The sequence below is a fragment of the Vicugna pacos genome, chromosome 27 (assembly GCF_048564905.1).
Source record: "Vicugna pacos chromosome 27, VicPac4, whole genome shotgun sequence".
Lineage (NCBI taxonomy): Eukaryota > Metazoa > Chordata > Mammalia > Artiodactyla > Camelidae > Vicugna > Vicugna pacos.
In genome coordinates, this window is record NC_133013.1 from 7781131 (window position 1) to 7808786 (window position 27656).

The 27656-nt window shown below is 43.9% G+C and overlaps 1 protein-coding gene across 1 annotated transcript in view; it reads left to right on the forward strand.

Annotated features, from left to right (window-relative positions):
- CHSY1 (chondroitin sulfate synthase 1) overlaps positions 1–26498 on the forward strand; it is a 60862-nt gene extending 34364 nt beyond the window's left edge. Inside the window, exon 3 of the mRNA XM_006211490.3 lies at positions 23490–26498. Within this exon, the coding sequence (XP_006211552.2) occupies positions 23490–25082 (1593 nt within the window). The 3' untranslated portion in view covers positions 25083–26498. The remainder of the gene's footprint in view (positions 1–23489) is intronic.
- The last annotated feature ends 1158 nt before the right edge of the window (positions 26499–27656 follow it).

The window sequence follows — 27656 nt, forward strand, 5'->3', positions numbered from 1 at the left end:
CCTCCTCCTAGCCGGACAGGGGAGCAGAGATGAGTGAGACAGAACCCTACTCTCAAGGAGCCCGTGATCCCGCAGGGGAGAGAGCACATGTGTAATCACACATCTCAGCAGGAAGTGCTGACAGCGCTGGGAACAGGGTGTTCTAGGAAACCAAAGACAGACTGCTCGGGGTGGAGGAGTGGGGTGGCAGGGAGCAGTCCGTGTGGGCGAGACTGCTACCCAGAGCCTTCCTGGATGGTCTCGACCTCACACGGGTGGGGCATCCTGTCAAAGGGAACAGTAAGTATGAAGTCATGGGGCGATGGGACAGTCTGACCTGCTGTGGAAACTACACGTGGCGTAGTATGACTGACCAGAGTGGTGGGGAAATTAGACTGGAAAAATGGATGGATTAAAGTGATTAGGTTTTATTTTAGAGGATAAAGGTACCCAGCATGTGGCCTATTCTGTGCGGACTTTCTTGATGTTTCAACAAAAAAACCTTTTACCTGATTAGCTAACAAGTAAACTAATAGGTCTTTGTGTGGAAAAGGTAAGCTTTGTGTAACAGATAAAGTAATTACAGTGCAGAGATTAAAGATTTCCAGTTTATTTGTTCAAAGGGTGTCATATCTGCCCAGTTTACCTTGCCTGGTGTGTCCGAAGGAACTTGTGCAAATCAGTACCATCCCGTGCTGTGATGGAAGTAAGGACTCTAAACTTCCTTCATGATCCTGACAGTTAACAAAACTCTGTGGAAGACATCAATGCAGAGTAGTGTAGTTGAAAAGCTGTGTTGTAGAGTCTTACTGAAGAGGTTTCCTGAGCTGTTTCTGCTCCAGGATAAGAGGACCCTAAACTCTACCACTTAACCTTAACTTCCTGTAGCCAATTGTGTGGAAAAAACCTAACTGATAAGAGGTTCTGTCTAATGAAACTATTTAATGAGTAATTACAATCAAATCTTGTACCAAGGTTAAAAACAGAGATCTTTTGAGCTTAATTTTTTCCTTTCCATGCTTTTTCCTTGAAGCATCCAGAAAGTTTTACCAGGGTTAGTGAGTAGGCGGTGAGAGAGATACTGGACTGAAAGTCCAAGACAAGAACTTTGAGACGCTGGATCGGTGTTTGAACACCACTAACTCCGTAGTGATCTTAAAGGGTCAAAGCTACAAGGCTTAAGGCACTTTTTGCACTTTCTATATTGAACTTGCTGTCTAAACGATCTTTTACTGCAGGCCCATCACACACTGGTAGACTTGTCTTCAGCATCCTGTTACAGCTGGACCTGTGGATGGCATTTTAAATGCTCTTGAGTGTGTGTCTCTTTTTTTCACCTTCAATCTGAAGTAGGCCCTCGGTCTTTCTTTGGTTGTGGATGAAATGTTCGTCAGTTTGGACTTGTTATTGTTCCCTCATGATTAAACTCAAGTTACGCATTTAGGGCAGGAATATTACAGAAGTGATGCTGGGTTCTTCTTGTGTTCTGAGAGTTCATGACTGATTTGTTCTGCTCTTGGTGGTGTTATTAACACTGATCACTTGATTGAGGTTTCTCTCCGCCAGGTTTCTCTGTAAAGTTACTCTCTTTGTTATTATAGTTAAGAAGTGTCATTGTGGAGAGGTACTTTTGGACTATGTAAAGATCCTGTTCCTCATCAAACTCAAACACCCACTAGTTCTAGCAACCATTGATGTTTCTTGGCTGAATAAATGATTACTGTGATGATTGCCACATGGTGCTTTTCTAACTCCAGTCCTTCTTTCCGCCTTTATTAGTTGAACGTAGGGTGAAGCTTGTTCCCATGTGTGCAATCGTGTATGTGTTTGTATAAGGATGGACTCTTCTGTTCCTGGTTTATTCAGTGGGTTATGATCTTTCACTATTATATTTTTCTGTGTCTTTTTGGCATGTCTCTGTCATTCTTTTGAGCAAGTTTCTTGCTTTCTGGCACAAGATATTCCAGGCACTTTTTGTCCCCTCACTGCCCCAGCTCTGCAGTCTGCCATTTCCTAAGAGACCCTGGTTTGTTTTAATGGGAAATACTTAGAAGCCAGTGTGCTGCTGGTTGCTGTTGGGGTTTTGCCCCTCTCAGGCCTGTTCAGTGAACTGAACCAGGGATTGTGTGTGCATCTGTCTGTCCATGAGGTTACTTTGATACCCAGGGTCCCATTTCCACACGAAAGGATTCATTCTCTTACCTCCCTTTCCATGTTTAGATCTCCTTTCTCTGATGGTTGAGGAATCTAGCTCCCATTATCCTTAGCACTGGGCAAGTTTCTGTTGTATGTAGTTAATCTGTTGCTGCAACACCCCCTTTCTTTCATTCTATTCAGGCCCTGACACCCCATGCTGGATATTACCCGCCCCCAACTAGGGACCACCCGCCCCCAACTGGGGACCCTACCTTGCTTGGTCTCACTGGTGGCTTTACTTCAGGAGGAAGGTGGAGGGTGGGCCGGAAGCCTGCCTAAATCCATCTTGACGTGGGCTTCTGTAGTTTAAGTTACTGGATTCTAGGTCATACCTGACCCTGTCACATAGCAACATAGCCCTCCTTTTAAGATCCTGTTGGCAAATTTAGTGAAGCAGTATTTCTGTTTGATAGTATGTTCCTTGAAGATCTACTTTTCTGGGATGTTTCTTTGCACCAGATTTCCGACTTTGTTTTTCCCCTAGTAAATTGGGTCTTAACCATTTCTGTATTCCTCTTAGAGGCTAATGTCTTAAGCATTATTAATAATTAATGATAAATTAGCATATATAGGGAATATGATTTAAAAAATTACCTGGAGATTTAAGAAAAGTGGTCTTCTGCCTTTGAGATAAAATACCATATAAAGTGCTGGAGTGTATAGGTGTTGCCAGCCAGCCAGCATCGTGAGTTGTTCTCTGTAAATTGGAATGAATAATTTTTAAAATACCGTTAGTTGGCAAAGTTGAGAAGCACTTGGTGATACTAATTCTTCCCATTCTGAAGGTTTTTTTTGGTGGGTGTAACTCTTTCCTCTTCTTTTAGCCAAAATTTCTTGTTTCCAAAGATGAAGTATAGAAGAAAAGCCTTTTATTCCCATTTTAGGTAGTGAGTGGTTTCTTTCTTTCTTTTCTTTTCTTTTCTTTTTTTTGTTTGACTAAATGCTATGTTAATATAAAATCACATTTGTCAGGAGTGGGACTATTTCTGAATAGACAAGATTTGTTTCAGATATTCCTCTAGGATTTCCCCCTTTAAGTTTTATTTCTTTGCTGTTGGTTTTGTTTCGTTTCGTCTGGTCTTGTTTCTCTTAAATAAAAATTTAATTTTAGAACTAGGTTTCTCCAAAAGATTATTCAGGTGTGTGCTGAGATGCTAGGGGGGGTACCTGGTAGTCAGAAAATAACCATGGCTTTTAAGTCCCTGGAGCATTAATTTTATATCAAGTCCGGGGGGAGGGAGAGACATTTTTACAATGAGACAAACATGGATATCATAGACTACAAGGTAAATTTGTGTGACCTTTTAAGATAAAAAATGAAAAAAGAATTGTAATATTTATTGGAGGACTGCTTTCGGCTAGGCCTCCTCCCCCAAACTGTGGGAACATTCATGCACTCCGTGGGCCAAAGACGAAGAAACTACGTTTGTTTTCTCATAGGTTATGCAGTCGATTTTACCCTTTTCTTTTCTGAAGCCAGTTTGTTGATGTTGTCTTAACACTGTTCTCTTTCCTAGCTTCACAGCTTCCCTAGTTTACTAACTCTCCATAGAACACCATATTCTTTCAGTGAATGATTTGATAACTTCATTTATTTTTCTCAAGTGTCACTTGTATGAAGTTAGGCCACATAAATGCTTCTGTTCCAGACCGCTTCCATGGGAAACAAATCTCAGTTGTGACCGTGGTGCTCAGCACACTGCCGCCTTCAGAGCTCCGGGGGCTAAGCCCACGGAGGAGGCGCTGCTTCTCCCTGCCCAGTGTATTGTGAGGTGCCTTCCCCCCGCCCGCGCCTGCCCCCACCCTCGTCTCAGCGGCTTCGTTGCTTTCTTTAATAGATCATCCGACTCTTCAGAAACGAGCCCTTGGGAAGTGGTTCTCCTGCTGCTCTTAGACCTGTTAAGTTTTCCATCACCTGGGTAACCTCACGCCTGGCAAGTGGGCCTGACTGGCTCGTGTGGCCTGTCTGTTTCCTAGGTCGTATCTCTTTGCTTGGAGACTGCGGGGGAGAGAAAGGAGTGCAGACTTGGGGTTGAAATTAAACTTCTTATTTAGTCCTACAAACACTATGCAGTGTTCATCAAAAATCGAATGCCCTTAAATACTATTATTATAAGGATGGAACGTTTTACTGGCCGTGGGCATTTGAAATAGAAAACAGTACCATACCAGGGGCATGGGAGGTAGAACAAATTATTAAACCACCTTCTGAACATGCCCCACTTGGAGCAGATTAGGAGCGTGGAGGTTTATGTGTCTAAATGTCAGAGTGGCTAGTACTAATAGTCATCAACTGAAGTGTCAGTTTCATAAGTTTTGTTATAATACCATTTAGGTTTCAGTATGTATCTTTCAACAAGTAGCTATAAAAATCTGTAAGAGCTCTATTTTCTCCAGCTATCAGGAAGGTTTGTAACATCCATGTAGATTGGTGTTGATGGCTGCTTTGTTTATGTTAAGGGGAAATACAAGGACCAAGCTTTTTCTTAACTGAGGAGTATGCCGATTCCAGTGGTATATGCTAGCTTTTTTTCCGCCTCTGAATCATCAGTGTGCATGGTGGTAATTTAGTGACTAGGAGGCACTGTAAATTGTTGGTTATAATAAATTGATGTCATACCCACAGCACAGCAGGCAAAAAGGATGAATTAGAGACAGAAATAGTAACGGGTTTTTGTCCAGGAAACCTCAAAGGATATAATGAGGTATTGCCATGTTGATAACTTTTTTTTTTAAAGGGGGGGATAATGATCCAAAACACAAAATATCTAAACAATAGATGTAATAAAACTGATCGCAGATCAAAAGCTTCTTACTTTATACTTCGGAAAACCTCTATGATGAACAGCTGAAGAACCTTTAAGAAATCTCTTACCGTCATTGGTGATTTCTTTGTTGGTGAATGGAGTATTAACAACAGTATTAACAACAATAACAGTACTATTAAGAATAGTATTAACAACAGCAAAAAACCCACCGACATTTTTAACGTATCTTTTTGGTAATTTTTTAAATTTTGAAAAAACTTTAGACTTAGACTTATTTCAAGAATAGTACAGAACACTCCCATATACCCTTTGCCCAGACTCCCTGGTAGTTTACATTTACCACATCAGCTTTATCATTTATTTGTTATATATGAGATATATATATATATATATATATATATATATATATATATGGTTAGGGTATGGGTTAGGGTACGGGTTAGGGTACGGGATATATATTTGAACCATTGGAGAGTAAGTTGCAGGCACAATACTTTTTTTCGCTCCTAAATACCTCACTGTGTGTTTTCTAAGAATAAGGACGTAATGGGAGTACATGGTTTTGTTATGACTCCAACAGGCAGGAGTAATTCTGATCACTTGCCGAGCTTCTGCTGCAAAATTACTATTTTTTTCCCTCTGTGATTAATATGTACATATTTTATAGGGCTGTCTTTTGAGACCATGAGCTATCCTATTCCTCCTGTAATGCCATCCACTAATTTTAGCATCCATTCATGATTCTTACCTGAACTAATTACTCTGATGTTTGTCAAATGGTGATATTCTTAACTCCACCAGATGGTCATTTTTATGCCCAGCAGCTTTATAACTGGGCCTTTTTGTAATTGTTTATTTTCTTAGAAGTAGTTTAGGTGACTGTAAATGTGAGAAACCTTTGTGTTGAAATTAAGTAGTGTTTCCCTTTTCCTGTGTCATCCTGTTCTCTTGGGTGGTGACCTTGACCTGTGCAGCGGGTGCCCAGGAGGAGGAGGTGTGTGGCCTGTGGGCATTGTGAGACAGGACCTATTTCACGCTCTCCGGGGACGGCTCTGTCTCATATCTTCCACCCCACCTCGCTTCCCTCTTTCAGGGGCTTGTGGCTTCTGGAACCCAGCGTAGTCCACGTTAAGGCTTGGTTTCAGGTGTAAACAATTCTTAACAAAATTGATCTGTGGTTAATTTTGTGGAATGATTTTAATTGGAAATAGATATTACTGAATCCCGTTATCACATTTTAAAAAATTTTGTATGTTAATGATGCTGCTAATGTTTTCTTCTAGAAACAAGTGACCTTTCTATAACAGGGCAAAGTAGATTTGGGGGAAAAAATGGAATCTGGGTCTGCATATGGTAATCTCCCCCAAATATAGCTGATTCAGGCTAGTGGGGATAAAAAGCCATCTGAAACACAAAAGCAGTGTATCTCACAAATATTTTGGGGTTTTTTTTTCTTGCGTGTTTTCGATTAAATATCTCCCTGTTAAATAAATTACAGTAAGTATTGGTCCTCAGTTTATGGTCTTTATCAGTCTTCACAACCTCTCCACAATTTCTGAACATGCAAACTACTGTTTGTAAATCAACCTTTTTAAAGTTAAAGAAAAAACCCAACACCATAAGCTGGAGTCACCTTGTCTCCCCGGTGAGTGCCACCAGTGGTCACAGAAGCCCTGGCCTAACACTGCAGACTTTACTCCTAAGCCCAGATCCCCTTCCAGGCCTGCCACCTCCTCCCTCCATGGCAGGCTGGGTGGGGACGAGACCTTGTGGCAGTAGCCCCTGAAGTTGCTGAAGCTCGTGGAATGCAGTCTGACCCATCACATTAGCTGGGGTTGAGAGCTGTGGTGCAATCAGAAGTTGTTTCCAGCTGTGGTGATGGCCCTGGCTCGGATGCTGCTGACTTGGAATCATTTCTAACCCCTCCTGTCACCGCTGGAAGGGCCCGAAGGCAGCCTCCAGCACTCTCTTGGGCTCACTTCAGGAAAGGCGCAAGGTGACACTCTTCCTTTCCTTCCTTTCCGTCTGGTTAGCCTGGTCTTCCTGAGAACACATCCCTCCAATAAAAAGAGAAGGGCAGCCCTTACCAGCCCAGGGCCACCAGAGCTGTCGGGGAACGCCTGTCTGCATTTCTTCCTTGTTGCTGGTGCTTCTAACCTCTTGTCATCTCTCCATGCAGTGACTCACAGCTGCAACCCTCGGCTCAGATTTAGCTCCTTTGACTCGGTGCCTTCTGCCTGCCCTCCCTGCCCGCCCAGTGTCCTGCTGGAAGAGGAGCCCACTGCTCCACCCATTAAGTGCTGCAGACTAGCCCCATAAAGGCACAGAGGAGCGAGACTGGGATTGTTAACCAACCTCATGTCCACTCTGAGCATCTTTCTTATGCAGTCCTTTCTAGTTCAGTCATTCGCTCCCCACCGTGTTCCCTAAGATTAGAGAGATGACCCTTCTCGAGCGTGCCTTCATGTTCATATTCATGGAGGGGGAGGCGGGAGCAACAGGGAATGCTTTCTGAGGTTCCTTTCTCTGAACACCAGCCTCCTCATATTCTTTATAGAGTGGATTTTGCCAGGGACAAGTGACATGCATCAGAATCTCGGATGATTCTGCCATAAGTTCCTTGTGGAGAATCACTGCTCTGTAAGGAGAATGGAAGGAAATTGATCTTGTCTCTCCTCAAACCTTCCAGCGTGTGCGTGCACTTGTGCACAGACACACACACGCACACACACACCCCTACACCTGTGGACACACCCTGGAAGATCTTGTGAGGGAGAGCTGAGAAACAGGCAGCGGGGTATTGTGTGACAGAAAGTGCCCAGGCCTGCTGGGGTCCACAGACTGGCTCAGAGAAGGACTGAGTCCCAGATGGACAGAGTTGATCCCAGAGGCCGACCAAGCCAGGAGATTGGCACGTGGTGGAGGGGGGGTGCAGGCTGCCAGCCCAGCCACAGAGCTGCCACGGAATTGAGCCTGGTGGAGGTGGCTGGGATGTGAGGGGCCCTAGAGCAGTTCTTTCCATAGATCTGATTATTCCCAGCAAACAGACATCAGGACCAGAGTTCTGCATTTGAAAGACCACTCCAGCAGGTTTAGAGGAAGGTAAGCTGGGGGCAGGGAGGACAGAAGAGATTTTTGCAGCAGCCAGGTGAGAAATGAGGAGGGTCAGAGCTAAGCAGGGCCTTTGCTGGTGGGCTGCAGAGAGGGAACATGTCGGAGAGACTCAGGCTGTGTTTCCCAGTTTGGTCACTGACCAATTTGAGGGTGCAGGCTGGGGGCAGGGGGCAACCAGGCATCCTTGTCAGGCAGGGCCTGTGCTTATTGTCTTGGAGAACAGTCTTCAAGTGATCCCCCCTAATCTTGTTCATACTACTAATTTGCCCTAAATTTTAACCCTGGAAGGGACTTTCCTTGTTTAACTCCCTGATTCCACAATTAAACTGAGACTTACTTAAAAGAACAGAGAGCCTGTGAGGAGCAGAGCAGGATCAGCTTCTCTGTCTCCTCTTCGCAACATCCTCACCAGTCACATAAGACGTCACAGCACAGCACACCCTCATAATGTTGTTCATAGCTGGCAATTCGAGGGTCAAGGCTTCTCTTATTTTTTTAACCTCGAAACTCATGAAAATGAAAATCAAAGAAGAATTCTAGAAGTAAGCTGGCTTATGAAATGACTACGAGTGGTAACAGCATTTTGTCTTACTCAGTCTAGGTTGTCACCTGAGTAATGATGAATATTTGAAATTAAAAACTACTCACTTAATGCTGTAGAGTATTGGATAACGGTACAACTGTGCCTGGCATATAATGGGTAATCACAAAATATTTGTTGTGAGAAATGATTTGTCTGAATGAAGTCACTTTTTCTTGTACCTTATTCAGAATGATGTGTCTGAGAGCTTTTGTGACTCATTCATATCCAGTTGCTGATGGCAGCTCTCATGATGGTTAGAAACGGGTAAAATGAGCATAACTCTGCTGTTCGTGGTCTTTGAGGGTTCTATTTTGGGGAGTACTATGTCTGTTTTTAGTGTCTTGAAACTGCCTTTTATGCACAAAACCAAAGGAGGATGAATGTATACCACAAAGTATAAGGCGTGCAGAATTTGATGCATTGTGTTTTCTGATGTTATTACTTTCAGGTTTTTAATTTAGCTTGACCCAAATGCATTTATTTTTAAGCCACTTATATAAAAATCTAATTTGGAAATTACTTTTTTTGAAGGACTTCTGTTAGCACTGGGAAGGTCGGAAGCCAGGGTCATGACTTCCACGGATGAAACGGAGTGTCTTCTGTTAGGGAAACGCAGCCTGAGTGGTCAGGAGTGGTGGGTTAGGGGGCAGGAGCGGGGAGCCAGGAGACGCGGGCTGAGGCGGGCAGGTGAACCATGTGGGGAGGACATCACGTTGGGGAACGTGTTTTGTTCGGGTGAAGTCTGCACATGCCTGCATTGCATCTGCGATGGTGAATGACTCCAGGTCAGGGGTCAAGGGCCAGACAGTAGAAATTTTAGACTTTGTGGGCCATAATGTCTGTGTCCCAACAAAAGCAGCCACAGATGACAGCTGAACAAACGAGCGTGCCTGTGTCCACGCAAAGCTTTCACACGCGGCAGGCCAACTTCGCCTCTCGGCCCACGGGCGGTAGTTGGCGACCTCTGGCCTAGTTACAGGCATGGGTGTTTTAGACCTTGACTCTGCTGTTACTTGCTGTTTCCTCGTCAGTTCAGCCAGTTTTTCAGAGCTCTTTTTTTCTCCTCTATTAAATGGGAATAATCCCTAGGGCTGGCATGAGACTACATGAAATAACATGCAAAATGCTGCCCAGAAAATAGTTGCTACTGGAATGTTTGTGAGATGCCATCCTTCAGAGTTGCACTAAATCATGGTTTATGCATTGCTCCACGTGTTGAATGTAGTAGACAAAGGGCTTGACACTGCAGCAGCCACCTGAGGAATACAGTGGAGATGGACGTTCATTTCTTTTTGGAGTAACTGTCCAGGGAGGTATGTGTTTCAGGACGGCAGGGACTCTTCCTCACAGTCATTTAGGGTCCCAGGTTGTCCGATTTTGTTTCTCTGCATTGCTCAGCATGGTCCTCAAACACATGGCTATGGTGTTCCTGCTACAGGAGGTGACCAGGGTCTGGGGAGAAAGCCAGGCCTTGAGAACAAGGCACCAGCTGGCAGAGGAGCCCTTTGCTTCCACTCACAGCCCACCGGGGAGGACTTGGCTGTGTGGCCACACCTAACTGGAGTGGGGTAGGAGGCAAGCAGCCAGAGCCAGGCCTAGTTTCGCCACAGAGGAAGGGGGCACAGATTATGGCCATCAGGTCTGTGCCACATGACCCGAAGAAGTCTTTACATCCTGTAGTGAATCCAGAGCAGCCTTTCCTCTCGTTGGGGGACTGGATTTTCGTTTCTCAGGTTGCTGGTGTGAGACATCTGGACGTTGGAAGTCATGGCAGTGTACCAAGGTCAGATGTCTAAGAAGTACAGCTGCATAATGCCATTTAGCTGACTTTTAGGTTAAAAAACTCATAATAGGAGACCCAAATAGGAAATAGGTCTCTAGCAAGCATTTCCATTGGCAAGAATCACTACCTGTTAGGAACTGGTCATCAGTATGTATTTGTGTTAACAAACCACACTTGGGCCTGCTCACCCATGTGCTGCAAAGCCAGTCTGCTGAATGTGGTGAAAAAATCTACTCGGTTGTGGTGGGGGAAAGTGCAGCCTTTATTTGCGGGGCACCAAGCAAGAAGAACGGGCTGCTCGTAACCTGAAAGGCCCGAGCTCCCTGATGGCTTTCAGGCAAGGGGATACAGTTTGGGGTGGGAGAGGTTAATCATAAACTTGGCAGGGGGGCTCGCTCGGTCTTAGAGGGCCCTGGTTTCATTTGTGGTTTGGGCTTCATGTTTGCTGTATGTATGATGCTCTTACAATTTAACTTCATATAAATGCCATAATTCAGAGTGTCCTTAGATACTTCACCTGAATTTTTTTTTCCCCATGAGAAAGCATTCTGGCTGTAATAGTAGGCTATAATAAGGACTTGAGAATAGTCTCAAAATACAGCCTGAAACTGGCAAATCAGTCCAGATGGGAAAGTTCCCTTAGAGTGTCTCCTTTTAAACTTATATTGTGGCTTTTAGCTGTAAAATTGGGGCTGAAAATGCATTTGTCATGAAACTTGCATTTGGAGGGCATAGAGATGCTTTATTATTGGTTATCAAAGCTTAACATGATGTTTAAAGAAAGAATATAATTAATGGGCTTTCGGTCAAGTTTATCAATAATTTGAGGGAAAATAAATTGGACTAACAGCACCTTCCTTGGGAAGAAGTAAAGCCAAGTCTCTGATTCTTATGTATTTGCATAGATACACTGCACTTGTAAGGTAAGACAAAGACTAAAATAATTAAAACTAAATATGCATTGCTCCTTTGTGTCCTAGGAATTTGCCTGTGGTTCACTGTGAGTTGGCAGGCTTACATACACCTAGTGTGAGATTGTAGCACTTTAGACTAATGCATCTGAAAGGATCCAGAGCATTCACATTTAAATTACGGCTTTTTTGCTCACATTGGCTCATGGTTCTGTAGTTTGCAGCCTTACTCATGGATCTCAGCATGTGATCCTCCTTGGTGGCATTATGGTAGTGTGGCTTTTCTCAGTTATTTTGACATTCATTGTACTCTGAGATAGTAACAGTGATTATTGCTGGTTAGTAAGAACAGAATTCTTGTTTCCTTTTACCTCTCTTGAGTTTCCCTGGTTTCTGCCAGTGTAGTAAACTTCTCCCCTCTTTTTTTTTTTGGCAATGGCACAGGACAACCTGACACTTGGACTTAACATCAGAATGGGACACAAGAAAATGCCTGACCAACAGGCTGAGAAAGAGGTTTTCATTTCTTCTAGTGTAACTCGTATTTATGGGATTTTATGAGTGTTACATTGTTTAGTCAGAGTATGTTTATTTTACATATATATCTACTTTGTGTATTTAAACATAATTTGTATTGACTAACTTGGGTCAAGATAATATGTAACTTGAATTTGAGTCTACATAAAATTCTCGTTACTCCCCCCTCCCCACCCCACCCCCCAGTTTTTTTATGAAAGAAATTTGTACTTTTAACCTTTGGTTGATGTATGACTGACTACTTTACTTTTAGCCTTTAAGCTTTCTCACTTCTATGAAATTTTTGCTTTTCTTGTAGCTTATAATTTTAGTGTCTCTTTTTCTTTGGTTAAAGTCCTGATGGACAGATAGTGGAACAGCTTGATTTTATTTAGCAGTCGGTGTTGTTAACTGTTTCAGGGAAACAAGGTGATCAAAAGTAGAATTATTACTCAGATATGATGTACTTACAAGTATATACGCACTATATAGTTTGCCAAGTACAATTTGATTCTGTAACCTTATATGTAGGTGAATAAAGAAGAGATTCATAGGAGTGAATTAGAACGAGTATTTTTCAAATGTCAGCAGGTTTATGAGTGATTCTCTTCTCTGTGTTTTATAATGAATGTATGTTACTTTATAATAACAAAAAAGTTTAAAAATAGTAATTATAATTGAGTTAAGTGTTTTTGCAAGATGTCATTTTTAAGAGTCACTGGCTTACAGTGCAGTCTTATGAAGTGTTGTGTGTAAGACTATATTCATGAAATCCTCTTTTATTTCACTAGTTGGTCTTTTGTAAGACACAAATGTTCAAACTTTGGACAAAGAAGTAGATGACATCTTATTTGTTTTTTTGGTTTTCTGAGTTTTTAGTCTTTCTTTTGTTTGTTTCTGGGGGGAGCTTGGCCTCCTTTTCAGAAGTATACTCTTGAAATAGAATTTTGGCTTTTTCAAGGCACCAGTCTTCATCCCCGCCCCCCTTCATGGCTCTCATCTTTTCCCCCAACCAAACCCATGCACACGCAGTCGGAGACTGTGACTTGATTTAGAAATAGAGGCAAGATTAGAAGGTGGGGTGTGCAGGGACTTGTGCAGTGGTTCTGTTCCAAGCAGGAGCAGAAAGTTCTGGGTGTGATTAAAGACCACTGCATCTGCTGTTTAGAAGCAGTCCTACCAATCTCGTCCTAGTACTCGATTATTTGTTGTATTTAATGGTTCAGAATGTTAGGTAGGAAGCAAGGGACATGCGGGTGAAATTGGTGGCTAGAGAGTTGTATTGGCCACAGCATTCAGAGGAAAGTTAATTTAGAAGTTGTTTTAAGTGCAGTTGTTAAAATACATCATTTTGAGATACTTTCAGGTGTTAAGCTAGCCGGCTTAAAGGCAGCTGAGGCCCCATGTGAAATGTGTGGCTGGGTAAGAAACAGGGGAGTAAACCCTTTAACTAGTGGAGATAACTTTACCATGAATGAACTTTTTTCATTCTGTTTCCTTTTGGTTTGGAGTATTCCAGGCCTATGAGTGATAAATGTTAGTAATAAAACAAAAGTTACTCGTTCTTATTTTTAGGAACAACTTTCTTTTCACTTTTCTAACTTAAAGATTTTAATTTTTATTTTATATATATATATATTTTTTGGTTTTGGAGGGAGGTAATTAGGTTTATTTACTTATTTTAGTGGAGGCACTGGGGTTTGAACCCAGGACCTTGGGCGTGCTAGACATGCACCCAACCACTGAGCTGTACCCTCCCCACTTCTAACTTAAAGATTACATAACTTCTATTACTGGCAATGGCTTTGCTGCCAGAGACCCAGCCGCTCCCTCTAGAGGGCACTGGGGCAGGGCTGCTCAGTGCTTTGGGTACTTAGCCTTTAACAGCCAGCCAGGCTGGCTTTCGGATCCCACTTTGTTCTGGTGCTGGGCCAGGCCCGGGAGGAGGAAGGAAGTGGGTGGAGAGGGAGGTGTGGAGGTCTGTGCTGGATGCCAGTTGACACGAGCCCTGGAGCGGCCCCCCCTCTCCTGCGCCTCCATTGTTGAGACTCGGTGCCCCCACCTGCTCACTGGTGAGAATGAGCCCACTGTGCTCCCAGCACCTGGGGAGTGACAGTCCCCACTGTGCCGGTGTGGAGGATGTGTTGTGCACACATCAAATAGGGGCTTTTCCACTCTTCTGTTTGCTCTTATGCTGTGTCTGACCAAAATTTGGTTCCACAGTTTATGTATTTGTTCAGAAAGTTTGGGGTAGTCATTTCTAGCTTTTAAACCTTTCATATTTGATTATGCTGTTAAAATTCTCTCTCTCTCTCTCTCTCTCTCTCTCTCTCTCACACACACACACACACACACACAAACACACACACACACTGGTAAAATGTGTGGATACAGGAGGGTTGGCCCTCGGCTAGTGAGCTCAGGGTGCCCAGCCTTGGCGCCTGCTCCTGGCACAGAGTAGGTGAGCAAATTCGCTGAAGAAAAGACAGTTCTAGGGAGCAGGCCTCCCTCTGGTCTCTGACCTGCAGTGCCCTCCAGAACACTTCCCTTCCGTGCAGGGCTTGGCTCAGACCCGGAATCAGGTCTTGGCGCAGATTCCCCCTGCCAGAGAGCCTTCCCCTTCCCGAGTCTGTGGAGCTTCCCCCTTCTGCTGTCTCCCTTGCTTTCTGTTCCTTCAAAGCTCTGTGTCACCTCGTTTCTGTCAACTTCCTGTACCACCTCTGGAGTGTGAGCTCCCCAGAGAGCAGGGCTCGCCCAGCCCCAGCCCAGGCCACCCCTGTCACCACCCCCAGGCCAACCCCCATCAAGCATGGGGCAGGCCTCTAAACACCCAAGTCCCCGCTGTGTGGTGCGTGCAGAGTTACCGGACCCCCGTCCTGGGATGCGTGCGCGCGTGCGTTGGGGGTGCCCAGCAGAGCCTCCCGGAGATGCTGCTCATTAGTGCTGCACTTCCCTCCGGGCCGAGGGGGAGCCAGCCCTGCTCACCAAGCCCAGCGTGAAGGGTTAGAGGACAGGCTGCGCGTTCTAACGTGCAACTCACAGGGGGTTCTGCTGGGTGGTTGCGTGGCGGAGGGGGTTGTTCTGGAAGTGTCAGGTTGGAGCTCTGTTTCGTGCACTGAAATTCTCATTTATTTGGGGCGGCTATTTGATAAGGGAATCTTTTATGTGCCAGGCTCTGTGGCCGGCGTGCTGGGGTGAGACCTGCCTTCAAGGAGCCTTACTCGAGGCAAGCAACAGGGACGGGTAGTGTAATGTGTGGGAGCTCCAGCTGAACCTCTGTGAAGGATGCTTTTCCTCTGGCATTTCCCTGAGGGCTAAGTTATTTTCAAGTCCTGTCCTTCCAGCTCTTGTCACCATATTTTGTTGGGAGTCGGAGAGGGGATGGAGGTCGACAGGGTGCACGTGTCTTGCCTTTGGCTGGTCTGCCAGCCAGGCCCCCACGGGCTGTCTGGGGTTTGAGGGGAGGGGGCCAGGCGGGCAGGTGCGGTGGGCTCTTTGCTGAGAAATCTCTTTTCTAAGGGTAGCCTAGCACTGCTCTTCCCTTACAGTGTTGAATATTGTCTAGAGCCACGTGCTGTCAGTGGTCAGTCTTGTCCTCGTTTGTAACATGGGAGAAATAATATCTGTTCATTTACGCAGCAGTTGCTGATGGGGAAGTGAGGGTTTTTCCCTCAAGGGGTTTAAAATTGTGAAGAGTGTACATTTATGGAGAGAATCAGAGAGAAAGCCTGGTGTTTCACAGCAGATGGTCAGACACTCAAAAAATATTTCTTCTCCTCCTGTAAGGCTTTGTAGCCGAGAGGACTGCCTTTAAAGAGCAAAAAATGATAGTTATTGTGCGTGATCACTGTTATTTCCACTCACCTCTTTTCACAAAGGATCTGAAGCTTAAGAGTCTTTTATATTATTTCTCTAAAGGTTTTGTGAGTGGAAGGATGAATGAAGGAAAGAATGAAAGAACTGATTATAAACAATCCAGAGAAAAAAGATTTACTGTTTTCCCCTAGAATCTACTTTAATTAACGTAAATAATTTGAGGACTTTTTCCCCTAATGGGCAGCCTGTGTGATTTTTTTAATTAGTAAACTCTAACTTTTTTAGAGTAATTGAGGCAAATCAAAATGTACAGACAGTTCCCATAACTACCCAAGGTCCATAGTTTACATTAGGGTTCCCTCTTGGTACATTCTCTGGGTTTTGGCAAATGCATGATGTCTTGTATCCACCGTTACAGTGTCCTAAGTGTAGTTTCACTGCTGTAAACATCCTTGTGCTTCACTTCTTCATCCCCCCTCCCCCCAACCCCCTGGCAACCACTGATCTTTTTATTGTTTCTGTAGTTTTGCCTTTTCCAGAATGTAATACTGTTGGGATTGTATAGTATGAAGCTTTTTCAGATAGGCTTTTTTCACGTAATAATATACATTAAAGTTCCTCTGTGTTTTTTTGTGGCTTGATAGCTCATTTCTTTTTGTTGCTGAATAATATTTTGTTTTCTGGATGTACTATTTATTTATCCATTCACCTACTGAAAAGACATCTTGGCTGATCCAAGTTTTGGCATTTATGAATAAAGCTGTTGTAATCATTCATGCACAGTTTTCTGTGTGGACACAAGTTTTAAGTTCAGTTGGGTAAATACTAAGGAGTGCAATTGCTGGATTTTACTGTAAGAATATATTTCATTTTATAAGAAACTGCCAAAATGTCTTCCAAAGTGGCTGTACCATTTTGCATTCCCACCAGCAGCACATGAGGGTTCCTGTTACTCCACATCCCCACCAGCAATTGGTAGTGTTAGTATTTTGTATTTTGGCCGTTTTAATAATGAGAGTAGTGGTATCTTATTGTTTTAATTTGCATTTCTCTAATGGCATATGATGTTGAACGTCTTTTTATATGCTTATTTGCCATCAGTGTATCTTCTTTGGTGATGTGCCCATTTTAAAATCATTTTCTTATTGTTGAGCTTTAAGCATTCTCTGTATATTTTGGATAATAGTCCTCTACCAAATGTGCCTTCTGGAAATATTTCCTCCCTGTCTGTGGTTTGTCTTCTCATTCTCTTGACGTTGTTTTTCTCAGAGCAGAAGTTTTTAATTCTAATGAAGTCCAGTGTATCAGTTATTTCTTTGATGGATTGTGCCTTCAGTGTTGTATCTAAAAAGCCATCTCCATACCCAAAGTCCTCTAGGTTTTCTCTTGTTATCTTCTAGAAGTTTTATAGTTTTGTGTTTTACAGTTAGGTCTGGGATCTAGTTGGAGATAATTTTTAGTGAAGAGTTTAAAGTCTATGTCCAGATTGATTTTTTTTTTTTTTTGGCATGTGGATGTCGGATTGTTCCAGCATCATTTGTTGAAAAGACAACCTTTACTCTGTTGTATTGCCTCTCCTCCTTTGTTGGTTGCCTGTATTTGGAAAACATTTACTTGTATCACTTCTCTAGAAGTTTGACACTATGGTACATAAAGCTTTAGTATCTCCCCTCCCTCGCAAAAAAACCCACTCCCTGTCCTTCCCCATTCTCCTCTCCAGCAGTTTTTCTTCTGATCTTTTTGCTTTCATTTGTTTCAGCCCTGTTTGGAACCAGCCCCCATGCTGTGTAGCAGGTACAAGCGCGGTGAGGACAGCTTCAGTGCTGCTGTTCCTCCTTTTACAGCCTCCAAGATCCTAGGGGTGTGGTGTGATCTTCTGTGAACAAAAGCTTTAAGAACTCAAGGCTTTGTATGATAGTTGTGGAGTGAGACTTCCTGCTCAGAGTTACACGAGTTGCCTTAACCCCATAGGGTTCGTTAAGCCCGGGCACCCCCCAGCCCCCCACTGCAGATCCCTCAGCGCCGTGGACGTGGCGGAAATACTGACTTTAACGTGTGAAACAAAGCTGTGATACATACCATTGGGTTCTAAAGTGGTAGCTGCGCTTTACAAGGCTTGTGTGCACAGGAGCTGGGCTGTGCTCTTGTCCCCCCACCCCCACCCCGTTTGCTCGCTGCCCTCGCTTTGTTGGCCTTGTCTTGTGACAGCAGCTCCAGTGGGGTGTCCTAACTCATTAGGCCATCGTCCTTTAAAGTCTGCTGGAATCTTTAGGGATTTTGGGGGTAAGATATTATTTGATAAATGTGGTTAGTTAAAATGGTACAAAATGTCTTTAAATAGAATGAGATTCCACAATGAATCAGGAATAGACTTTTTAAAAATCCTAGAAAGAAGTGAACTTATAGGCCATATTTGACCCACAGATGTATTTTGGCTCATGTTTCCTTCTCTGTCTGTCTCTCATTTTATAATTTGAACTGGTTGCTGACATTTAAAAGTTAAGATACTCTATACCAAACAGCCAGATTTCTAGCTTCTCTTTTAAAAAGTCAGAAGATCTGACTGCACTGGGCATGTGACATTCCCGTGTGTCCTGTTCTCCTGACCCCCCAGCCTGGTACACTTGCCCTGTGTTGCCCCTGGACGTGTGTCTTTAGTTTTGCTTTTGTTTGGGTTTGGTTTCTCATGATCCCCTAGACCACTGCTTCACTGGTTTATCATATAGACTTTCAGTCAGGTGCGAGAGCTGGGGTGTGGTCACAGGTCGACTGGAGTTAGGAAGCAGCCCCGTCAGGGACACGTCCTTGGAGGCTGGTGGGGGCTGGACGCAGGTATCTGTTGTGAGTTGGGCTTTAGAGCCAAGCCCCTCACTGATGTCCTTCGTGAGCAGACCCAGGGCTGGGGTTGTCAGGCTGCCCACTGCTCTGTTGTGTGTGTGTGTATGTGTGTGTGTGTACTCATGTGCACTTACCCTTTCTTTGTATGTGGCCTTCTGAATTTTCCCTTCCTGGTACAGTGTCTTTAATGTGAATGTTCAGGAGGGTTTTGGTTCTGCATTTGCGTAAAAGGCTCTGGTCATTTAAAGATAGCGCTGCATACATTGACCCTTCACAATCCTGCCATGTTATAAAAAAAAAAAAATGTGATACCTAAAAAGCTTTAAGTGACTCCCGCGAGGCCAGACATTAGTGAAGAGCAGAGCTGAGGGTTCAGTGTCCTGACTGCAGGTGAGGACCCTCTCCTCTGTCCGCTGTCGCTGTTAACTATTCAAACCATGGACTGTTCATTTGCAAACTCTGGATTTCAGCTTGATCACTTTGCTTATTGTCTTCGGTAGACATCTTAAATGACTGCCAAGAGTTTATGTTTTGCTTTGCCAAGCTTAATTCTCAATTATTTTGACATGTGTCAGTCTTCTTTAAAAGGTATTTAGATTCTAGAATTTGACACTGATGATTCGAGACACACACACACACACACAGTTCCCATTTTTCACCACTAGAGATCCAGCTTAATTCCCATGAAAAACTTACTTTTTTGAATGGAGTCTTTAAAATACAAAGCACCTAATCCTTGAACTTAATTGGATAAAAATTGGCAAAGCCTACACAAAACTAATTAGAAGAGACCTAATAGGGACAAGTAGGGTAACCGTATGTGTTGAGAGCTGGGGACAGGCCCAATTTATGCCAGTGGTCTTGGCCTAATTATTAACGGATTCCTGTTTCACCTCAGAAGATCCTGTTTCAGACAGTAAACTATCTGGAAACCCTACGTGCAGGTATATGACAGCGTTAATTTAAACATTTAAAACTTGGGAATATGGCTATTTTGAAAGTACCGCCAGTTATGGTCTCTTGATATTTGGACAACCCATATTTTCTTGGAACCAATTTTCAGGACAAAAGGATAAGAAAACAAGTTCTCTGCAATGAATTGAAACACCGTATAAATCGGAATTAGAAATGGCTGTCAGTCTGCAGCAGTTACACTCTGTTGATGTTGCTGAAATGTATCCTTAATGAGGACATTAAACAGTTAATGGGGAGAAACCTCGACTTAATGAGAACGTTGGCCTTCGTTGCAGAGGACAAGGGGGACGCTTGCTAGCGAAGACCGTGGAAGGTATTTGTTAACTGAAGATTAGATGTGGGTAGTTCGTGGTTATTCCCAGCCGGCTGGAAGTTCCTGGGAATAGCGTGACCTCGACATTTATTAGCCCCTCTCAGATTTACCATGGAATGACTCAGAGCCCTAGAACATCCTGCAGTGAGGGAAGTGACTTTGCTGGTCTCCAGGATTAGGGGGGTACTTTTTAAAGATTAAGGGCTGTTTTATGGATGCTGGAAATTAAACCATCAGTGGTACTCTGTGCATCTTAGAGAGACTTCTTCAGTGTGTTTTAAACAAGGAATAACCTTGTGGTTATTAAATAACCTATATGCATTGATTTGTCTTTTCTTCTGCAGTGCTTTTTAACTTTTTCCATTTTATAATAGTCTTCCAAAGACTGTGCCAGTAGATTACTGAGATTTTTTTTTAATAATAAAATCTACATTCTAAACTTGGTACTGTTTAAAGTATATATTCTTTATTTTAAAAATTACATATTTATTACCTCTGGAGTTATTAAAATGAACTGTTATGAATCTCATATTCCTAACTATTTTTATTTATAGCAGAACTAGAGGTTTGTTGTTATGGAATGGAAACAGTTTGTTGGGATGTTTTGTTACCCTTTAATACAGTTTGACTCAGCAAAGGTAGAATCCTGTAATGTTCTGCTGTTACACCTTCAGCCGTATCTGGGTGGGTGGGCTGGATAACATCAGGGCATGACTTTAGAGTTATATGTGACTGGTTCTAAAATTAGCACATAAGGTCTTAGAAGTCTTCACCTTGAAAGAGCTTTTGGTACAATACAGTCTGTGTATGAAGGAGAAAACTTGAGACCCAACAAATTCAAGTGACTTGTCCAAGGTCTTATATCTCAGTGGTGGCCTAAAAGCAGCAAATGTCTTTATATAGTCAATTTCTTAACCTTTATTTTTTAAATTGTTATCTTCGAAACTTTCTTCAAGAGAAATAATAGTTTCATTTCTGTTACTAGAAAATTGCTAAACACTTCCTTTAGTCATATGATTATTCCTCTTAGAATAATGAGAGATTGGGAACCTCAGTCCTTTTGAATCCAGAAAGTTGCCTGGAGTTCAGAAATTAAGTCTTACCTGCATCTTACCTGCCTAACGGGGGATGTTGTAATGAGCGGTGGAATCAGCTATAATATGAGGGAAAGAGGGACGGTAGGTGGAAGGTATAGATGTTCAGCTTCATGATCCATCTATTTCTCATTCAAGTACCTAAGAGCGAAATGGTTCAGTTTCATCCCACCCACAGCATGCCTTCTTAAATGCAACTGGGCACCTTCAGAGAAAAGCAGAAGGTGGGAAGAACCAAATAGCAGCAGAGAAACTAGAAGTTAGTCGAGGGAAGAACAAAGATAATTTAAGGAGAACTTTGCCAGGGATTCAAAAATCAAATGCAAATACCTGAAATGATGCAAGGGCAGAAATGAGGGCCGAGAGTGCAAAGATAACTTGATGTGAACAGTGGACAGGGTGACCTGGGGTAAAAGGGCCACGGGGGTGAATGACGGTGAGTGGGGTGCTGTGCACTTGCAGCCAGGGGCTGGCCCTGGGGATCTGGGCAGAACACAGGGCCACACAGAGTCGGAGTTTAGCCAGAAGGTGCCTAAAACAACTTTACTATAGCTTAAAATTCTCAGTCTGCAGTGGTTCCAGGGGGTTTTAAGGCTTCTAGAAGCCTGCCAGTCAATAATTTTCTCTTCCCTGTATTTATGCCTTTCTCTGTATTTATACCTTTATTAGCACACTCTGTGTTTCAGGCAAAGCTTGCCTAGACTTCAGTCGCTATGAAAGTTATGACCACAGATGGTTTCTAAAACATTTCAAGAAATGTATTCCTGAAAATGTTTGGGGACACGGTGTCCTAGCAAGTCTGTAAGAAGTAATCAGTCATGCACGGAAGACATGCGTTCGCGGAGGACTCCCAGTGGACCTCATTCTCCACGTGTGGGGTTTTGATAGCCGTGAATAAAATGTACAGTTATATGCTGGTGTTCTGGGCAGTGAAAAACAAATGACAGCTGCATCCTTTGGTGGAAGAGTACATATTCTTCAAACTGTGCTGCTGATTTTTACATTTTAAAATGTATCCTGGTCAGAGGAACCCGAGTAGTTGGTATTGTGTCTGTCCATGTTAAGTGTGTTCTTCTGCACTGAGGATCATTCAGTTTCTTGATACTTGCTGTGCTTAACGACCTGACTGTTAACCATTAATTCATCAACTCTGCGTTGAGCATCTTGCAGTGTGTCAGGCACTGAGCTGGACTCCGGGGAATACAGGCAGTGAACATCTGTGCCTTTTCCCATGTGGACTGGTCCCCTCAGCCTGCTGCGAAGTTCTTTGTCTTAGTCTGTTCCGGATACTAGAACAAAAATACTGTAGACCGAGGGGCTTAGACAGCAGAAAGGTATGGCGCACAGTTCTGGAGGCTGGAAGTCCAAGGTCAAGGTGTCAGTGTGGTAGGGTGCTGGTCTGTAAACTCTGCCTGGTTTACAAGTGGCTGCTTTCCTGCTATGTCCTCTCGTGGTGGGGAGACAGTGCTCTGGTGCTTCACCTCTTCTAAGGGTGCCAGTCCCTCGTGGGGGCCCCACTCTCATGGCCTCATCTAAACGCAGTCACTTCCCAAAGGCTCCACCTCCTAATACCATCACATGCAAATCTGGGGGGACCCAAATGCTCCCTAGTACTGCCCTTCTGGGACTTCTTGCATGGTCATTCTGGGGCTCTCTCCGCTCTCCTTCCTTCTGTGTTGAAGCCCTTGTTTCCTGGATCCTGTGTCCTCTTCTTTCTGGATTTATCCTCTCGTTCTAGGTGGGCACATCCTCTGGTAACTACCTGGAATGAATTCAAGGTGAAACCGAGTCCTTGAATATCTGAAACTGTTTCTCCTCCCTCTTACTTGATAGATTGTTTAGTTGGGAAGAGAATTCTGTATTGAGAATAATTTTCACTCCTCCCATTTTTTAAATTATTATCTTACAGCCTGTCTGTGTTAGTCCCCATGCACCTCTCCTGCCTGCACAGGAACACAACAGATGTTTAAAGGATTCCCACGGTGCATTTCCAGCGATCTTGCAGACCCTTGGTTTTACCCACAGCATGCCCCTCCTGATGGCAGCCGCTTCCTGCGTGTGGATGAATGGCTTTCCTTCTGCTCAGCTCCCTAGAAGCAACATCAATCCTGTGCTCAGTTTGTCCTTCTGGAGCTCTTCTTTTTACTCTACTGATGCAGTTTATTCCTGTGCAGATGGCAGCTCCTGTTGGGCGCCAGCCTTCAGGGAGGGGACCTTGGCTCCTGGGTCCCTTTCGTGGGCTTGGTGGGGACCAGGGGTGGTACTCTCTTCCAGGTGTGCTGAGTCGGCACACTGTGAACTCAAGGTTACTCTTTTTCTTTATGGGAAACTTTTTCATAATTCTCTTTGCCTGGAGAATTACATTGGCCAACTGAGGTTACTGATGAAGTCTTATTTCTTTAAGCAGTTTATAGCTGTTCATTCTTCCGCTCTCACTGGACTGCTGTAGAGGAGGGCCTTTGGCTAAGCTGTGGCTCATTTAGGAAGATCTCTAACATTTAGATTTTTTAGAGTCTGCAGGTATGTAAGGAACTGTAAGAACAGAGGGCCACTCAGTCACATAACACTAAAGCAGCAATGTTTTATTTTTTCTTCTTTAATAGATGCAGCAGCTTTTTTATGAGAATTACGAACAGAACAAGAAAGGGTACATCAGAGATCTCCACAACAGCAAAATCCACCGAGCCATCACGCTGCACCCCAACAAAAGCCCGCCCTACCAGTACCGGCTGCACAGCTACGTGCTCAGCCGCCGGGTGGCCGAGCTCCGGCACCGCACCATCCAGCTGCACCGGGAGGTCGTCCTCATGAGCAAGTACAGCAGCTCCGAGATTCACAAAGAGGACCTCCAGCTGGGGATTCCGCCTTCCTTCACGCGGTTTCAGCCCCGCCAGCGGGAGGAGATTCTGGAATGGGAGTTCCTGACTGGGAAGTATCTGTACTCGGCCACTGACGGCCAGCCCCCCCGGAGAGGGATGGACTCCGCACAGAGGGAGGCCTTGGATGACATTGTCATGCAGGTCATGGAGATGATCAATGCCAACGCCAAGACCAGAGGGCGCATCATCGACTTTAAGGAGATCCAGTATGGCTATCGCCGGGTGAATCCCATGTACGGGGCCGAGTACATCCTGGACCTGCTGCTTCTGTACAAGAAGCACAAAGGGAAGAAGATGACTGTCCCCGTGCGGAGGCACGCCTACCTGCAGCAGACCTTCAGCAAGATCCAGTTTGTGGAGCACGAGGAGCTGGACGCAAAGGATCTGGCCAGCAAAATCAACCAGGAATCCGGGTCCTTGTCCTTTCTCTCGAATTCCCTGAAGAAGCTTGTCCCCTTTCAGCTCCCTGGGTCCAAGAGTGAGCACAAAGAACCCAAAGAGAAAAAGATCAACATACTGATTCCTTTGTCTGGACGTTTCGACATGTTTGTGAGGTTTATGGGGAACTTTGAGAAGACGTGTCTCATCCCGAATCAGAACGTCAAGCTCGTTGTTCTGCTCTTCAATTCCGACTCCAATCCCGACAAGGCCAAACAGGTCGAGCTCATGAGAGACTACCGCGTCAAGTACCCGAAAGCCGACATGCAGATTCTGCCTGTGTCTGGAGAGTTTTCAAGAGCTCTGGCCCTGGAGGTAGGATCTTCCCAGTTTAATAACGAGTCTTTGCTCTTCTTCTGTGACGTCGACCTTGTCTTCACTACAGACTTTCTTCAGCGATGTCGAGCAAATACAGTTCTGGGCCAGCAGATCTATTTTCCAATCATCTTCAGCCAGTACGATCCAAAGATTGTTTACAGCGGGAAGAGTCCCAGCGACAACCATTTTGCCTTTACTCAGAAGACTGGCTTCTGGAGGAACTATGGGTTTGGCATCACTTGCATTTATAAAGGCGATCTCGTCCGAGTAGGCGGCTTTGATGTTTCCATCCAAGGCTGGGGGCTCGAGGATGTCGACCTTTTCAACAAGGTTGTCCAGGCAGGTTTGAAGACGTTTAGGAGCCAAGAAGTAGGAGTAGTCCACATCCACCATCCTGTCTTCTGTGATCCCAACCTGGACCCCAAGCAGTACAAAATGTGCTTGGGGTCCAAAGCATCAACGTATGGGTCCACACAGCAGCTGGCTGAAATGTGGCTAGAAAAAAATGACCCAAATTACAGTAAAAGCAGCAATAATAATGGCTCAGTGAGGACAGCCTAATGTCCAGCTCTGCTGGAAAAGACATTTTTAATTATCTAATTTATTTTTTAAAAATGTTTTTGTATGATCAGTTTTTGAAGTCCACACAAGGGTATATTTTACACAGGATTTTCTTACAAAGGACTCCTTGAAGATTGAGCTTTTTGAACAAAAATGTGATCATGTTTGCCTTTGAACATATTTTCTTGCTAAACATTATGTAGCAGACCTGCTTAATTATGACTTGAAATGTACCTGATGAACAAAACTTTTTTTTTTTTACACATTTCTTTTTCAGACCTCTTTGCTATAGTCCTATGGCAGAAAACATGAACATTCCTGCAAAGCATTATTGTGACAAAACACTGTTAACTCTGGTAAATGTTTTGTTATAACTGTTAACTTTGCACAGATTCTCCCTTTTGTCTTTTTTTACAGCTATTTTTTTTAAGCCGTTTTGTGTTCCAGTTGTAAAATAAAGAAATGTGATGGTAGATGTATCATCTTCCAGAGAGCTTTCCAGAGTCTGATTGTTTCCCCCAAACGTGTCTCCTCTTTGTAGGTTTTTCAAAGCAAGGGGAACAAAGAAAGCCCAGTAAGGTAGATGGCTGTTCTTGCTGTAATTGGTGTGGCCTAAACGGACCTGGCATTCAGTTTCGAGAAGGGTCTGGTGTCTTCTCTCCTCCTGACCCTTCTTTTTGAAGGTAAAATATTAATATTTAGAAGGCAAAGAAGAATTACCGTAATAAATCTAACGTATGCGAGCTGAAACAAAAACGGAAAAAACCCGCCCTAGTGAAAGCATTGAGGAAAAATGTATTTGGTTTTGTTCACTTCATCCTGTCTGTGTTATGTTGGTGGAGATGGTTATTTCATTCTTTAATTACTGTTTTGTTTTATCCTTTGTATCTGAAATACCTTTAATTTATTTAATATCCATTGTTTAGGACGCTGCCGTTTCCCGAGTACCTGTTAGTTACGAGTATTTATGTGCATCGGGAGTGTTTAGTGTATTTTATTTGCAGTAAACTGATCTCCAAAGAGTTCCTTTTGAAACCGCTTTCCCCCCTCCTGAATTTTTACATTCCTTACTGTTTTACTAAATATTAAGTGTTCTTTGACAATTTTGGTGCTCACATATTTTGGGGACAAAAGTGAAATGAATCTGTCATTACACCAGAAAGTTTGTTTTAAACTCACAGATCAAATGTGCCTTAATAAATTTTTTTTTCATTTAGATTTCCAACAGTAATAGACTTGCCATTTTAATATACATCATTGGAGATCTGCTTATTTGTAAATAGCCTGCTGCTCATTTGGAAAAATAAACCAGTGGACAGTATTTTTCTATTGTACTTTTCAGATCCGTTTTGTCTCATTACTCCTGTTTTAGCTGAAGAATTGTATTACATTTGGAGAGTAAAGAACTGAAACACTGATTCATAAGGTTTTTCAAGTTATTTGAGGGGAATGTTTATGTGGAGTGCAGTTTGGGAGTGAAATGGAGCTTTCAGGTGCCTCTTCCTCTGTTTTTTGCCCTAAAATGAACTCGTCATCCTTTTTTCCTCTTAAAGAACTTGCTGAATCTGTGTTTTCTAGGACAAAGGGCTTCAGACCAGGTCCAAGCCCCATCTAGCTTCTTGGCACAAATGTCCCTTCCAGGCCCCCATAGTGGACCTGCTGGGGCCCAGCAGAATTTGCATTTTAACAAGTGCCCACGTGATACTGTACACACGAATGTTCCCAGGGTTTTAGGGTAGATCTAGCCACAGGATGGATTGCCTACGGCCGCTGTATAATCCAAGACTCAAAAAAAGTAAGATCTTTGATGCCAAGGTAGCAAGCTTTGTGGATGCGAATTACATTCCCAGGGCAGGTGTTTACCGTGTAATGACAGTGAGGGTCCGGTATAATGACACTGTGCTCACGGTAGGAATGGCTGTCATTCAGTCTTATTGCCATTTACTTGGTGGGAGTGTTTAGTTTTCCCTTGGGAAAAAGCACACTTTTATTCTTCAGTAAGGAAGCGTATACATCTCAATGACAAAGTCGTTTAAATTCTCTCCTATTTATCGTAACAGGGAGCTGTAGGGATTTAGGACAGGGTGTGAGCAGCTGCTTTACTGAACTTCGATGTTTGTCAAGTGTCCTGGTGACACTTTGTTAAAACCAGCCGTTTCCTGCCCTGCTCCCGCTCGTGCCCATGTCTGTTCCTCTTCTTGATGCCACTGCTGATGGTGGAGGTGCTGCCCTCACTTCAGCCAGGCTCCATCTCCGGAAATGCCGTCCGACCCCTTCACTCTGATGCCCTCCCTGTAGTGCCCAGGCCTGGACTCTGCCCACTGGCCGCGGGGCTCCTCCGCCTGGCCACTCCCTCTTCCTAAAGCACTGCTCTAAACGGGCAGCTCTCGTGCCCTCCTGCTGCCCGGACAGTGGACTCTGTAGGACACCCGCCTCTAGCCAAACTGGGCTCCTGGTTTGTGGGGACATTAGTCTCTCGCCTGCCCGTGCTTTCCCTCTGTCTGGAGCTCTCTGCCCACCACAGTCCACTGACCACCTGGACTTATCTTCCAGGGGCCCAATGAAACTCTCCCA